Source organism: Rousettus aegyptiacus, unplaced genomic scaffold, assembly GCF_014176215.1.
Source record: "Rousettus aegyptiacus isolate mRouAeg1 unplaced genomic scaffold, mRouAeg1.p scaffold_m13_p_18, whole genome shotgun sequence".
Classification (NCBI taxonomy): Eukaryota; Metazoa; Chordata; class Mammalia; order Chiroptera; family Pteropodidae; genus Rousettus; species Rousettus aegyptiacus.
In genome coordinates this window covers 13546922-13559416 of record NW_023416293.1, presented here as the reverse complement: position 1 = coordinate 13559416, position 12495 = coordinate 13546922, and the positions used below count along the sequence as shown (strand labels likewise).

Here is a 12495-nt window from a genome sequence, read left to right as displayed (position 1 = left end):
ATCTGCTGCTTCTGGAACATTCACTGACGATGTGTGTTAGCGGCACGGACCGCGGGGGAGGCCGCTGCCCCGACTGAACCCCGACGTCGTTTAAAAACGCTGCCCCCGCCACCGGGGGCTCCGCGGGCAGGGTTCTGACGGGAGCGCGCGGGCCCCGCCGGGCCGGGAGTCAGCCCGGGCGCCGCTGGGCGCGGAGCGTCTGGATTCGCCCTCGCGACGGCCAGGCCCAGCGTGACGCACGGCTCGCGCGGCTGCCACGGCCGGAGAAGGTGCCGAACCGTGTTTGGGTTTCGCGGAACGCGCCTTCTCCGTTCCGAGTGAACGTCGGGACGTGTAACGTCCCCTGAGACGACTTGCACGACTCGCACATTCGCATCATGTCGTTTGGGAAACTGATCAGAAGGGGGAAGAAAGCCTCGCACAGCGACGGGTCTGCTTCGGCCGGGACCGCCATGCCCTGGGGACGCGGAGGCTTCTGCCCACGAGCGTCTGATTAAGGACTTTGTTCAAGTCACGGCGACGTCGTGTCGCTCCGAGCTTTTAGGAGACTTGGCATCTTCCCACACCAGGAGGAAGAGCCATCTTCCCCAGCCCCCCGCCTGACCCCTCCCAGCCCCAAATCCCCTACCTGACCCCTCCCAGCCCCAAGCCCCCCGCCTGACCCCTCCCAGCCCCAAGCCCCCCGCCTGACCCCTCCCAGCCACCCCCCTCCAGCGGACTCCTCTTCTGTAGCTCAAGACTGCGTCGACGTGACCTGTTTTGCTGGACTCCGCCCTTGGGCTCTCCTTAGGGCCCAGCTCTCCGGCTGACCGGCCCATTTTGGGACAAACAGTTGTGTTTGGAGCTCACTGTTGACACCACCACCTGAGTCACGTGGCGCTTTCTGTGAGGATAAACAGACCTGTCCCTGCCCTGGGTTCACAGAAGCTGCCGGGCTTGTGGCGAGTGTGCCGTCATGGCCAGCCAGTCCCAGGGGATCCACCAGCTCCTTCAGGCAGAGAAAAGGGCCAAGGACAAGCTGGAGGACGCCAAGAAAAGTAAGTCCCCATTCCCTCTGGCCTGCGAGGGGTTTGTCACAGAGTGGACAGGGGGAAGGGGGGGGCGTCCAGAGCCGAGCACGGGGCTCAGGGGCAGGCCAGCTCCGCTTCCAAGCCCGGTCTGCTCTCCCCCCGTGACCTCGGCCAGGTCACCGAAACCACCCAGGCATGGGTCCCCCACCATTACGGGGAGGGGGCGAAGTTCCCTGACTCAGATCCATCCCGTAGAGAGGCCATGCGTGAAACGAAGTGACAAGAGTCCTTGGAGCTGTGGGGACAGAGGCTGAAGCCTCGGCGGCCACTTCCCCAATGTCACCACACCCTGGTGTCTCAATACTGCGAGCCGGGTAAGAGATAAACAACTTCCAGAACGAGCTGCTCCCTGGCGAGCGAGCAAGCGCGAGCGGGTCCCTCGTCCATCCGTCCCTGTGTCTGTTAAATCGCCAGAGCGACCGTTAATCGCTCCCTGCCACCCGCCCTGGATGGCTTTCGATTGCCAGCGCTTGAACTGTTCCCGTTCTGTGCTCGTTTTCCGAGGTTCTGTCCGCCGAGCCCCGCGTCCGCACACGCACGTGCGGGGCGTTCCCGGTGAACGCCCACCGCCCTCTCACAACCACCGCGTGGGTGACGCGCGCCCAGCGTCCTCGGTGTGTAGCGGCCGAGCGGCCGTGATTTGCCAAAGGTCATAATTGTGAAAAATAGAAAAGCTCGCTCCAGGCGCCACGCTCGGGGTTATCTTAGTTAACCCTCTTTGCAAAGGGGAAAATGACGCCGGAGAAATCGCGCGGCTGGCCCGCGTCCTCGCGGCGGGCGAGCGGCAGACTCGGGGCTCGCGGGGGGTCTGATGCCCGCGTCGGCCGGATTGGCAGCTCCCACGCCGGCGGCCGGGGCCAACACTCCCTTAGCCCTCCCTTCGTCCCGTGTCGGACCGCGGCTCACTCTATAACGACGTGCGGTCACGTCGTCCTGATTAGAATCTGAGCTGAGCGAGGCAGGGGCCGCGTCTTGGCGCGTGGCTCTCGCGCCTGTTTGCACGAGCGTGGGGGCCGGGCCGGAGCGGAGACCAGGGACCAGGCCGGAGCGGTGACCGGGCCGCCGTGGGGACGGACGAGAGCTCGTTTGCTTTGCCGAGCGGCTGTGGGGTCAGCGCGTCACGGTGCCGGGCGGGGGGCCGGGAGGGAGGCCGTCTCGCCTCCCGGGGTTTCCCATCTTCCTTCCCGATCGCCCAGCAGCGTGGGCGCCAGCCACAACGGCCGGTCCACGCACAGGCACTGGCCGGGATGGCGGCAGGTGATGGGGACGGACCTTCCCTGCTGCCGCTCCCTTCTCTAGAGCCGGCCGTGCGAACGACTCGTGCGTGCCGAGTGATCGTAAAGAAAACGGAGCGGTCCGTGACCCGCCGGTTGGGACAGGGTCGAAAACTCCCTTTCCCGCCGTTCGAATCTCTTAAACCACCTTAGAAATGTCCAGCACAGAAGAACGGCTCGTTTCCGGATGTGACCATTACGCTACCTTCGCTTCCTCATCACGGAAGAAACTAAGCTGACGCTGTCCCGAGCCCGTTCGTGACCCACGGTGCTGCGGACCGGCGGGGCTCTCCGGGCCGGCGCGCCTCGGGCCTCCGTCTGGGCCCCCGCCGCCGGGGAGCAAGCTCCGCGTGGACAGCCGCGCCTCCCCGCTGGGACACGCGCCCCGCGCCGTTTGTACACAGAACGTCCGGCGCGTCTGCCGGGCACGTCCGTATTTGTGTCCTTTTTCCATGGGCTGCGTTCACGAATGTTCGACCAACAATAGAAATGCCCAGGCCTTGCCAATGTTTTGGAAAATGTTTCGACTTTCAGCAAGTCACCCCTGCGCTCAGTCCTCCGGAGAATGCCGGTCTCTGCCCCCTTCGCCTTGGCCAGGGCGGGCTTCGAGGCCGGTCGTCTGTCTGTCTGTCCCTGGGCGGGAGTCGTTTGCTTATAAAGCGCTGCTTTGTGGATCTGGCTCTTGGTAATGTCTCCTGTTTCACGAGTTTTCGTCTCGTGCATTTCATGTAATTTCATAAGTATTTACGGGGTGTCGATTGATTTCTAAGCCGTTTTGATGTGTTCTCACTGATGAGAAGACCCAGACTCTTCTTTAAAGGATGCCCCAGTGAGAAAAAAACACACAACTGAGCATGAGAGAGAGAGACAGAGAGACACAGAGGAAGGATGACGTGAGAGCTACGGGCCGCCGCCGTTTGCATAAACCCAAATATTTCACTTTTTTCTTTTTCACGAAGAGAGTCACTCTAAAACCTGCCACGTGCGAAGGCCAGAGAGACTCAGGATGAGAACCAGTAAAGCCACCGTTTCTCTGGCTTAAATCCGTGCATTTGAAGGCCTCTCAAGGACTCGTCCCCAGACCCAGCAGGGGGGGCGCCGGGGACAGGGAGGGAGAGGAAAAACAGAGCCGCTCAGGTGGCCGGCGCTTCAGGAAAATGCAGGATTAACAAGGTGGGAGCATTTACACATCACGCTGCAAAAGCAGGAACACTGTTTACGGCGCAGGCGTTTGGCCGTGAAGGACGCAGAGACGGGCTGCGGACCTGGGGACCCAGGAAATCTCCAGAAGGCTGCTGTTAGGTCCGGAAATGGAACACGCGGCCCCCTCCTCCCCGACAGTCGCTGGCCGCTGGCTGCGGGGAGGGACCGTGTGAGGGGTGGGGGGGGGAGCTTCGGCGTTCTGTGTCCGTATAAACCTGAGTTTCTTTGTCTGAGCGGCGGAACATCTCTGAGTCTCCATCTTCTCTTTCAGTGAAATAAAGATACAGCCAAGACGCTGTGAGGTTTGGAAACCGCGCCTGAGACAGCAGAGTACGCACTATGGAGTTACTTTTATGTCTAATATACGTAATGTGCGTACTTGCGTATTACTATAATGACTACGGAAGAATGGGCTAGAACGGGCTGGTTTCACTCTTTTTCGCAGTTTCTGCGAGCTCTGGGCCAACGTGCCCTGGAGCTAGGGAGGCCTGGACGGCTCCCGGCAAGGTGACCGGAAAAGTTCCGCTATTTGCCTCTATTTGCTGATTATGGATTCAACTCTATTTATTAGTTAGGACACGCACACAGATCCTTATGGGCAAAACAGCCTCACGGGTCGGTCCAATCCAGAGGGAGTCGCAGTGGGTTGGCATCAGTTTCAATGATGCGGTTACCGGCTTTCGCCTACAAAACTGGTCATTAATCAACACAGAGAAGTGGGCAGGCCGGTCCAGGACAAGTCGCATTTTCAGGACGGGACATCAGACCTGCCTCCTGTCTCCGGGGTTGGGGCCCCGACCTGTATCTTCGACTGGGAGTAGACTAGACATTCGAGGTCCCGCCCGCAGCAGGAGGGACGCAGGTTTGCGTTTCTCTGAACTAGGCGATGGCTCTGCTTCCCGTGAGGACCTGTGAGGAGGACCGAGCTCTGTCACAGACGTGGAGAACACAGCTCTGTGTGGACACCGCGCTCCTCAAACGCTCGGGCGCACGCGAGTCGGCATCGCGTGAAGAGCCCGTGTTTTATTTTCAAACACGCGCTACCGTCTCTCCCACAAACAAACCATCTGTCCACTCCGGACGCCGCCGAAAATAGCATTTGCGTTCAACGCAGAATGACAACTTGCATTATGGGACACAGATTGAGAGACATGGCGAGTAACGCAAATATTCGAATACGAGAGAAACGGAACGAGCAGGGACATTGGAACTAACTGTTCTAAAAAGTAGCACAATCCCCCGACGGGCTCATAAGCACAGTCTTCTACGAGGTCCTCACTGAATTACACTCTAGGGCAAAATTAACACCTAAGAAAGTATTTCTACTTTCCGCTTAGATAATACAGCGGCTAGTACAGCAACGCAGATTAGTTTTTGTGGGTCTATGAAAATTAGGCAATTGCCTGTCTGTTCTCAAAGATGCAGCTACTCTGAGCTATTGAATCGGGCCCCCTGATTTAGTAAACTCTTCACGACGCAAGGGGATATCTTGGTTCAGGAAGACATGACTTTTAATAAACTAATAAAACAGGAGCTGTGGCCTGGAACTCCACGGCCCTGCCTCGCGCGCTTTGTGGGCTCGTAAATCCTTTCTCCTTCTTTACGGCCCACAGACTAATGGGCTGCTGGTAAGTATATTGGACTTTCATTTCTTCAAGTGGGTCATATTAAAATAATAACCACGGGCCATTTTCATTCTATTAATTCCACTTGATTATACTCATTGCGGGATCTACACCAAACTCCTTGTGACATTTTTTGATAAGGAAAGTACACATAAAGGGGAAACAAGACAGACCCGGGAAGCAGGTTGATGAATAAGTTAGACGAGGGACCATCTCGGGCCCCGGATGAGGCCGTTCCTTGTTCTCCTTCCCTGGGGACTCGCTCCTTTTCCCGACGTGTGTGGGAGGACAGCTAAACGTGGCCCTTGTTGACCCGGGCTGATTTTGTCGTGATAGTAACGACCCCAAAAAGCCGAGAAAGGTTTTTGCAGGTTTTGGGGTTTTTTTGGTGTCGTTTGTTTTTTTCTGGGTGGTGGACAGAGCACAGCGGGTTCCCAGCGACAGGGCGGAGTCTCCGAACACGCCCGCGGTGCACCCGGTCTTTGCGGCCCTCGCGGGGGCACCGGCCCGCGGGCTTTGCCGTCTCTGTTTCCCACTGAGCCCCTGTGTCACTCTGCTGGGGCCACTGTGACTCGGCGCCACCAACCATGTGGCTCCGAGCAGCAGGACTGAGCCACCTCACGGCGGGAGAGGCCCGGAGCCCGGGGCGCCGGCAGGCCTGGCCCTTCTGGAGGCCCCGAGGGGCGCCCGGGCCGTGCACGCCGTCCAGCCCGCGATGCCGGCCGCCCGCCCTGCGCCCCGGGCCCGGAGCCCGCCGTCCACACCACCGCCTGCGGGGCGCGCAGCCTCCTCCCCGCGCACCTGCCGCGTGTCTCTGCCTCTTTCTCGTTCCCGAGCGCCGGCCCTGCCCCGGGGTGAGGCCGCAGCCCCCCCTTTCTCCTCCCGCTGTCCACTGCCCCTCGAGCTCGGTCCCCACCCCGTTGCCACGACGAGCACAACACAGACCCAGGGGCCGGCGCTGCCCCCCACGCGGCTCGGGCTGCACGGAAAATCACAGTGCACGAGGCGACCTCGCTTCTTAAACGAAGGCCCGAAACGTGGCCCGGGGAGCCCGCACGCCCCTGGGTCCGCCTGGGGACCGGCTCTCTGACGCTCGTGTGTCTGTGCCCTGCTCTTCATGCTTCAGAAGAAAGGGGCCTGAGGCTAACGTTCGGAAGCCCCGGCTCGCAGCCAGCGAGGCCAGGGGGGTCACGGGGGGACGGGCCCGACGCACGCGGCTTCCGTTCTGGCGAAACGGGGCCCTCGGGGCTCCGGGCTCTTCCCCGGATGAAGTCGCGGTGGCGTCTGCGGCTCACACGGGCAGCGGCCGAGTCTTGCCAGGACACGGCTGGGCCGGCGGCCGTCCGCCCGTGGCTCTCCTAATCCAACGAGAACCAGCAGGTGACCGGTGTCACGGCGGGGAGTCACGGACACACCACGGCGCGGCTCACTCAGGGCCCCCGAAATGGTGGCGGGGTTGGCTCAGGGCCAGGGCTTAGAGAGACGGGGCTGCCCTTGCTGGTGGTGGTTGTTGTTATTTACGAGAGCCCCGACTTCAAATGCGACGTTTTCACATATAATGGAATTAAGATGATGTCGTACGTGACTTATTTTATAAAACGGTTTTGTGCCCCACGACCTATGATTCCTAGGCAAATGTTAATAAGCGTAAACATATTTTTATCCTGATGTTAACGACGAGCGGGGGTAAGGGAGAAGAGCGGGGTCACAGACGGGTTTCCCCCGCCGGCCGTCACTCTGCCGTGCGGGACTCCCCTGTGTCTGGGGAGGACAGGACCCCGTGTACGCGATACGGTAACGAGCGTGAGTCAGGAAGGAAGAGGTCCTTGAACCTCAAGCTTCGGCAGAACTTGGACTTTAGGGAGGACAAAGTCAGAGGCAAATATCTGTTCTGAGTGAGGTCTATCGATCGAGGCCCCTTCGAGAGCAACTGGCATTAATTAAAAGAGCCCTGAGCCGCTGTATCCCGAGTCCGTACACGCACAGTAATGTGCAAAGCAGCTCACGCCTTGCGGGGAGAGAAGTTGAGGAACCATGCACACTCGAACGCTGCCAAGAGACCCAGAAACAAAAGCGCGTGAACACGTGTATCTAGACGACAGATAAAAGTTCACGGTAAGACGTTCCTTTATGCTACTTGATCAGAACACAGATATTTGGTTCACAGTCCGCACGATCCAAGAAGCCCTTGACAAAAATTACAAACAGAAGCTTAAGAGGCATTGTCAGGGAAAAGCGACTATGTGAAATGAAAAAGAATAAAGGTTTTTAAGTGGAGCAGAGAGACGGTAGACTCAGGAGGAGAAGTATTTGAACACAGGTCAGAGTTTCTTTAAAGTTTTAATGACCACCGAGCGTCAGCGCCTGCGGTGGTGGGTAGTAGAGGCACCGCGGCAGTTAATATCGGTCTATAACCCCCCCAAACTTCCTCTGCTTACCCCGAAAGTCATGTGCTTAGCTAATGACCCACTCAGCACCGTGTTTGTCCGAAACTTACATCTGCTGTACTGTCTGCAGGCTGAAGGCTTACACCTTTGCTCTTAATACAAGCAAAGTGAGCTACTTAACTCAGCTCCTAACCATCAAAAATGATTGGTTTTACGACCGCTTTCAAGTCCCCCTCAGGGCAAGCTACTAGGGGGAAAAGAAAAAAAATATATATATATATACATATATCTCCACTTTGATGTGTCGTAGGGCTTAATCAGACATCCTAGAGCCGAGAAATGGCAAGAAAAAAAAAAGTCCCAATAAAAGGCTTTAAAAAATTGTAGGTTGGTTTGATAGAGTCTGAGTTGCAAGTTTGTAGGGTCAGGGTCTGGAGCTCTGCCAGTGTTAGATCAGATCCAGTTGGTGTGGATGGAGGGGGCCCCCGGCAGCAGATCCGGACAGAAAACCTGGCCTGATAATGTGTCCCCAGTAAGTGACCGCGAACATCTGTTCTCTGGCTGTGACCGCTGCGAGCAGGGGGCAGGTACGCTACGTGAGAGAATGTTGTCATTTTCATGCTCTACAGACTCCAAGGGGGGGGGGAAAATCACCGGAGAGTAATGTGCACCTCGCCGTACGTATTTGGAAATCTAGCTGCAGGTTCCACGCGTGTTGAAAAACACATGTCCTTCTTTCTACGCCACTGTCGAATTCCAGGAAAACTGAAACGGATAAAGCAGGCCAAGGAGGAGGCGGCGGCCGAGGTGGACCAGGACAGGATGCTCCGAGATAAGGAGTTCCGGCTGAGGCAGGCCAAGGTGAGCGCGGCGGCCAGGGCCGGCTTCTGCGCGGCGCAGGGGACTCACGGGGCGGAGCAGAGGCCGAGCGCCGGACCGGACCCCAAACATCACCGGACCGCTGGCTTCTCTCTTTCCCGGTCAAGGCTTTTGGATTTGTCGCCCGCTGCCAATCAGTAGTCATTATCTCGCACACGGGATGCATTAAAAATCATATTTTCAGATGCACAAATTGAAGGGATTAAAGTACTATTCCTACCGCAGGCGATTCACTAGCATATTTGAGTCAGAAAAAAAACTTCAGAAAACGTGTTTTCTGTCTATGACCGTCGCCAGCAGAATCGATAAAAAGTGTCACACAGTGTCATAGAGTGAGTTTGTTGGGCCAAATTTCCTTTGGTGAATTCAGGATTTACTGGGCATGCTGTGGATGTATCTTCCTGAAACACAAGCTCTAATCGGTTTCAATAATTTTTTTTAAAAAACCGACAAACCAGTATTTCCCCTTTAAAAACCAGCAAAAATGGGTTCAATGATGTCTTTCAACTCTATCTTCCAGACTTTTAATTCAGAAAGAAAGCAATAGAGAAGATAGAAAAACTGAATGGGAACTGTTATAAATGCACAAAAGTATGATTAAAAAAAAAAAGTCTGTGCATAGTGTAATGATAGTGAAAGTACATTCAATTTGTACTGGGTGGAGGTCATCTGAAGGACAAGTCACTTACCATGGCCAGCTCCCATTTTCTTAAGAAACTTCATCCATCCCACTTATAATGTTAGGGATCTTATCCATTCTCCGAAAAATTCTGGAAAAATAACACATAATGTGCACGCCCTAGAACCATCACGGATAAATGGGCTAAACTTAGCTGATAAGACAAAGTTTAACGTGATGGACAGACAGTGCACTGAATTCTGTTTCGTTTTTGCAGATAATGGGCTCTCAGAGCAATCTCTCCGACGAAATAGACAAGCAGACGCTAGAGAAGGTAAAAGAACTGGCCGGAAGCTACAACACGCACGTGGAAAGCGTGTTAGCACAGGTTTTGAACATGGTCTGTGACGTGAAACCGGAAATCCATGTGAACTACAGAGCCGCCGACTAAGCGCGCTCCCTCTCGCCCGGCGAAGCGTGTACGCGCCACATGGCTGGTCATGGCTTCGCGTTCGTGTGAACGAACCCAAAAGGTGAATCTGAAACTTCCTCTGCATCCCCAGATTTCAATGTGCCATAAATATTCGCCCACCTGCACTGCGCTTAAAAGTAAACAGAGAGTTGTCCCCTCTTCCTGGCAACGGGTAATGACCTTGTCATTTAATTCGCAGCAAGTCAAGGTAGAAGAGCAACTATTTTTTGACACTTGAAAAAAAAAACATGGACTGGAGTCCTAGTTGTGGGTAGGGGGGGAATCAGACCAATTTCAAAGAGCCGTGTTCGCTCCTGCGGCTCCGTCCTCTGCTTGTGCAGCGTGGGGTCATTTTTTTTCAGCGATTCCGTCTGCATCTAAACGCAGCCGGAGTTCGTGCCTGTCCCCAGCAGCCCATACTTTCTGGAACTCACACAGGTTTACATTCTGATCTGGTTTCGTACCTTTGTCCCACCGAATTAGTCATTTTCCAAGAACCCTCACGCTCTCTCGGATGGCAGAGCTGCCAGGGTTTAGTTTCTTGACACAGGAAAAAAGGTGTTATGTGTTTCAGAGATAACTCACTTATCTTACGAGAGCTTTCTCGGTCACCGAAAAAAAAAAAAATACACACGAGTTGATAATGCATGTGAACGGAGTCACGAATATTTTAGCATCTAAGCACGTTTTTCATCCACACGGGCATAGCTCCGCAATGGCGAGGATTTCCCCCGGGGGGGGCAGTCAGGGAGAGGTGCGAGCGACCGTAAGGACACTCGGAACACCGTGGCTGCTGGAGTGCGGCGCGCCGAGCGGCCGGTCCACAGTGAGCGGCCGGGGCACCGCTCGCCGCGAAGCACGTCCCGAGGACGTGCACCGTTCAGGCATTTTCCAACTGAGAAATGTGTACAAAATACGACTCTGCTTCTCCAGCGATATTAAACCCAAAAAGCGAAATGCTCGGAACGAGTCAGAGTGGATAGGAAAACGCCAACCGAAACAAGCGCAGAGATCACGGCTCCGTGTGACGCGCACCGAGCACCGTTGCCGTGACGACGTTCACCGGGGGGGACGCTCCCCCTGCGGGATCCGCATCGTTTCTGTGCATTAGCGACTGCTCGCTTGACGGTAACTAATATTCTACTTAGGGGCACCCCGGTGAGGTCGATGGCTTGCAATTCTCACGATCGGCACCCCACCCCTTAGAAAGTGTGCCGTCAGGGTCACGAAGCCGGGTAGAGAACAGCTCCTCCTCCCCTTCCCATCAAAGCGTCCAAAGCCCCACGAGAAGCGGGAAGCGAGGTTCAGGTGGCAGGTGTGTGTGACGCCGGTTCCCAGGGCCAGCTCTCCCGCTCCCACTAAATGGGGCCGACGATCCTTCCCGGAGGGGCTGGGAGGGGAAGTCACACCCCTTACCCGCCCCCCCCACCGGGCTTCTGAAATATTACCATATTTCAACAACAAAGCAAAAATCGTGCCAGTTTGTGCCTTGATTGGATGGGGCCCCGAACCCAAAGAGGCTTCCCCACACTCGCTTCCCGCACAGAGAAAGGGTGAAGCTTCCCGTGGGGAGGGGGGGAAGTCGAGGCAGAGACCGCTCGGTCAGGAGAGGCCGGTTGGCTTGAAACAGAAGCAAAGAAGTTCCCTACTCTGCAAAACGCCTCTCTCCCCGGTGAACATTTTCCTCTCTGTGCTCGAGTTCTCAGCAGACTCAGAGAATATCTGTTTTCAGAAGCCCACGGAATCAGACAACATCTGTCCTCGGATACCCCCGTTTTCCTTCACCCCGTTTGGGCGGGAGGAGACTAAGCGTCTGTAAAGCTGGGATTTCCGTCTCTTATCTCGGGCACTACCGTTTGCTTTATTGGTGGGTTCCTTTCGTGCTTAAAACTCGTAAAAGCACAGAGACACGTGTTTCTGCTTACGTTTGGGGGGATTCCTTCCCGGCTGTATTTTCGTCGGAGACTTCCCGCGCCGGTAAGTGTGGGCAACGTCAACGCCCAGAGACCGGCAGCGCTCAGCCAGAGCCAGGACGCGGTGTCCCGACTCGGCCAGGCGACAGGCGGCCGCAGAGAACCCAGGGCCCAGCAGGGACGGCCCACGCCCGGCTTACAGCTCCTCCAGGCTCCATCCCGCACCGGGGCACCAGAGGGCACCCTGAACTCACGTAACGGGAACCGAGCGGAGAAAGACAGACGGGAATTCTTAACGGGTTTGATTGTCTGACACACGTTGTTAAGGACGCAGATGCATGGGATTCAGCTATTTCATTACGTTTCCGTGAAGGAAAAGCCCTCTTTTTCGGCACAGAAAGCAGGACTGTTTCTGCAGACACGAACCAGTGTGATCAGCACTGAGAGTCTCGTCAGGAAAAAAAAAGAGCCAGACATGCCTGTTGGCTAACGCGGCGGCTTTTTGACTAGTAGTCAGGCTGGTCCGTGTGCGTCAGTCACTGCAGGCTGCAGATCTTACGTGACAAAGCGACCCCTTCCCCACCACCTCCGCGGCGTGGCTGGGCAGCCCGGCAGCGCAGGGCGGCCTCCGAGTGAGGCCGAGGTCACCGGATTCCGTTCCCGCCCGGGGACACGTCCCCTCCCAGAGCGAAGGGCTGTTCCTTCGCTGCGACCGGGACCTTCGCTGCCCAGCCCCTCGGGCGTGCCTGGCCCTGCAAGACGCCGGCACCCGGAAAGCGAGGTGACCAGAACAGATGCGTCATTGCGAGGAGACGGGCTCGGCGCGGCAGGCACGGCCCGAGGGCAGCACCCCTGTGGCATCGCGTCCGCGGGCGGGACGCGGGGGGGCTTCCGGAATCGCCTCTGTGGCGGGCGTCCAGCTGGTACGACCGACGTCTAAACTAAATCAGACGCGCTGTGCAAAATCTAAAAAAGCCGAGAGACCCACCGCATAAAACGAACACCTGTCCGTCTTCATCAATGCGAATAAAGAGCCTGATCAATAGGAGCAAG

The 12495-nt window shown here is 56.6% G+C and overlaps 1 protein-coding gene across 1 annotated transcript; it reads left to right on the top strand.

Moving 5' to 3' along the window:
* The first annotated feature begins 832 nt into the window (after nt 1-832).
* On the top strand, nt 833-10177 carry ATP6V1G3 (ATPase H+ transporting V1 subunit G3). The gene is made up of 3 exons (XM_016150555.2): nt 833-1037; nt 8320-8420; nt 9335-10177. Exons 1-3 carry the CDS (start codon nt 956-958, stop codon nt 9506-9508), a joined length of 357 nt encoding a protein of 118 aa, XP_016006041.2. The 5' UTR covers nt 833-955; the 3' UTR covers nt 9509-10177.
* Nucleotides 10178-12495: the final 2318 nt, after the last annotated feature.

Coding starts and splice junctions, on each gene's coding strand:
- ATP6V1G3 (XM_016150555.2), top strand. CDS start 956: ATGGCCAGCCAGTCCCAGGGGATCCACCAGCTCCTTCAGGCAGAGAAA. Junction 1,038..8,319: donor GCTGGAGGACGCCAAGAAAA/GTAAGTCCCCAT, acceptor GTCGAATTCCAG/GAAAACTGAAACGGATAAAG. Junction 8,421..9,334: donor TCCGGCTGAGGCAGGCCAAG/GTGAGCGCGGCG, acceptor TCGTTTTTGCAG/ATAATGGGCTCTCAGAGCAA.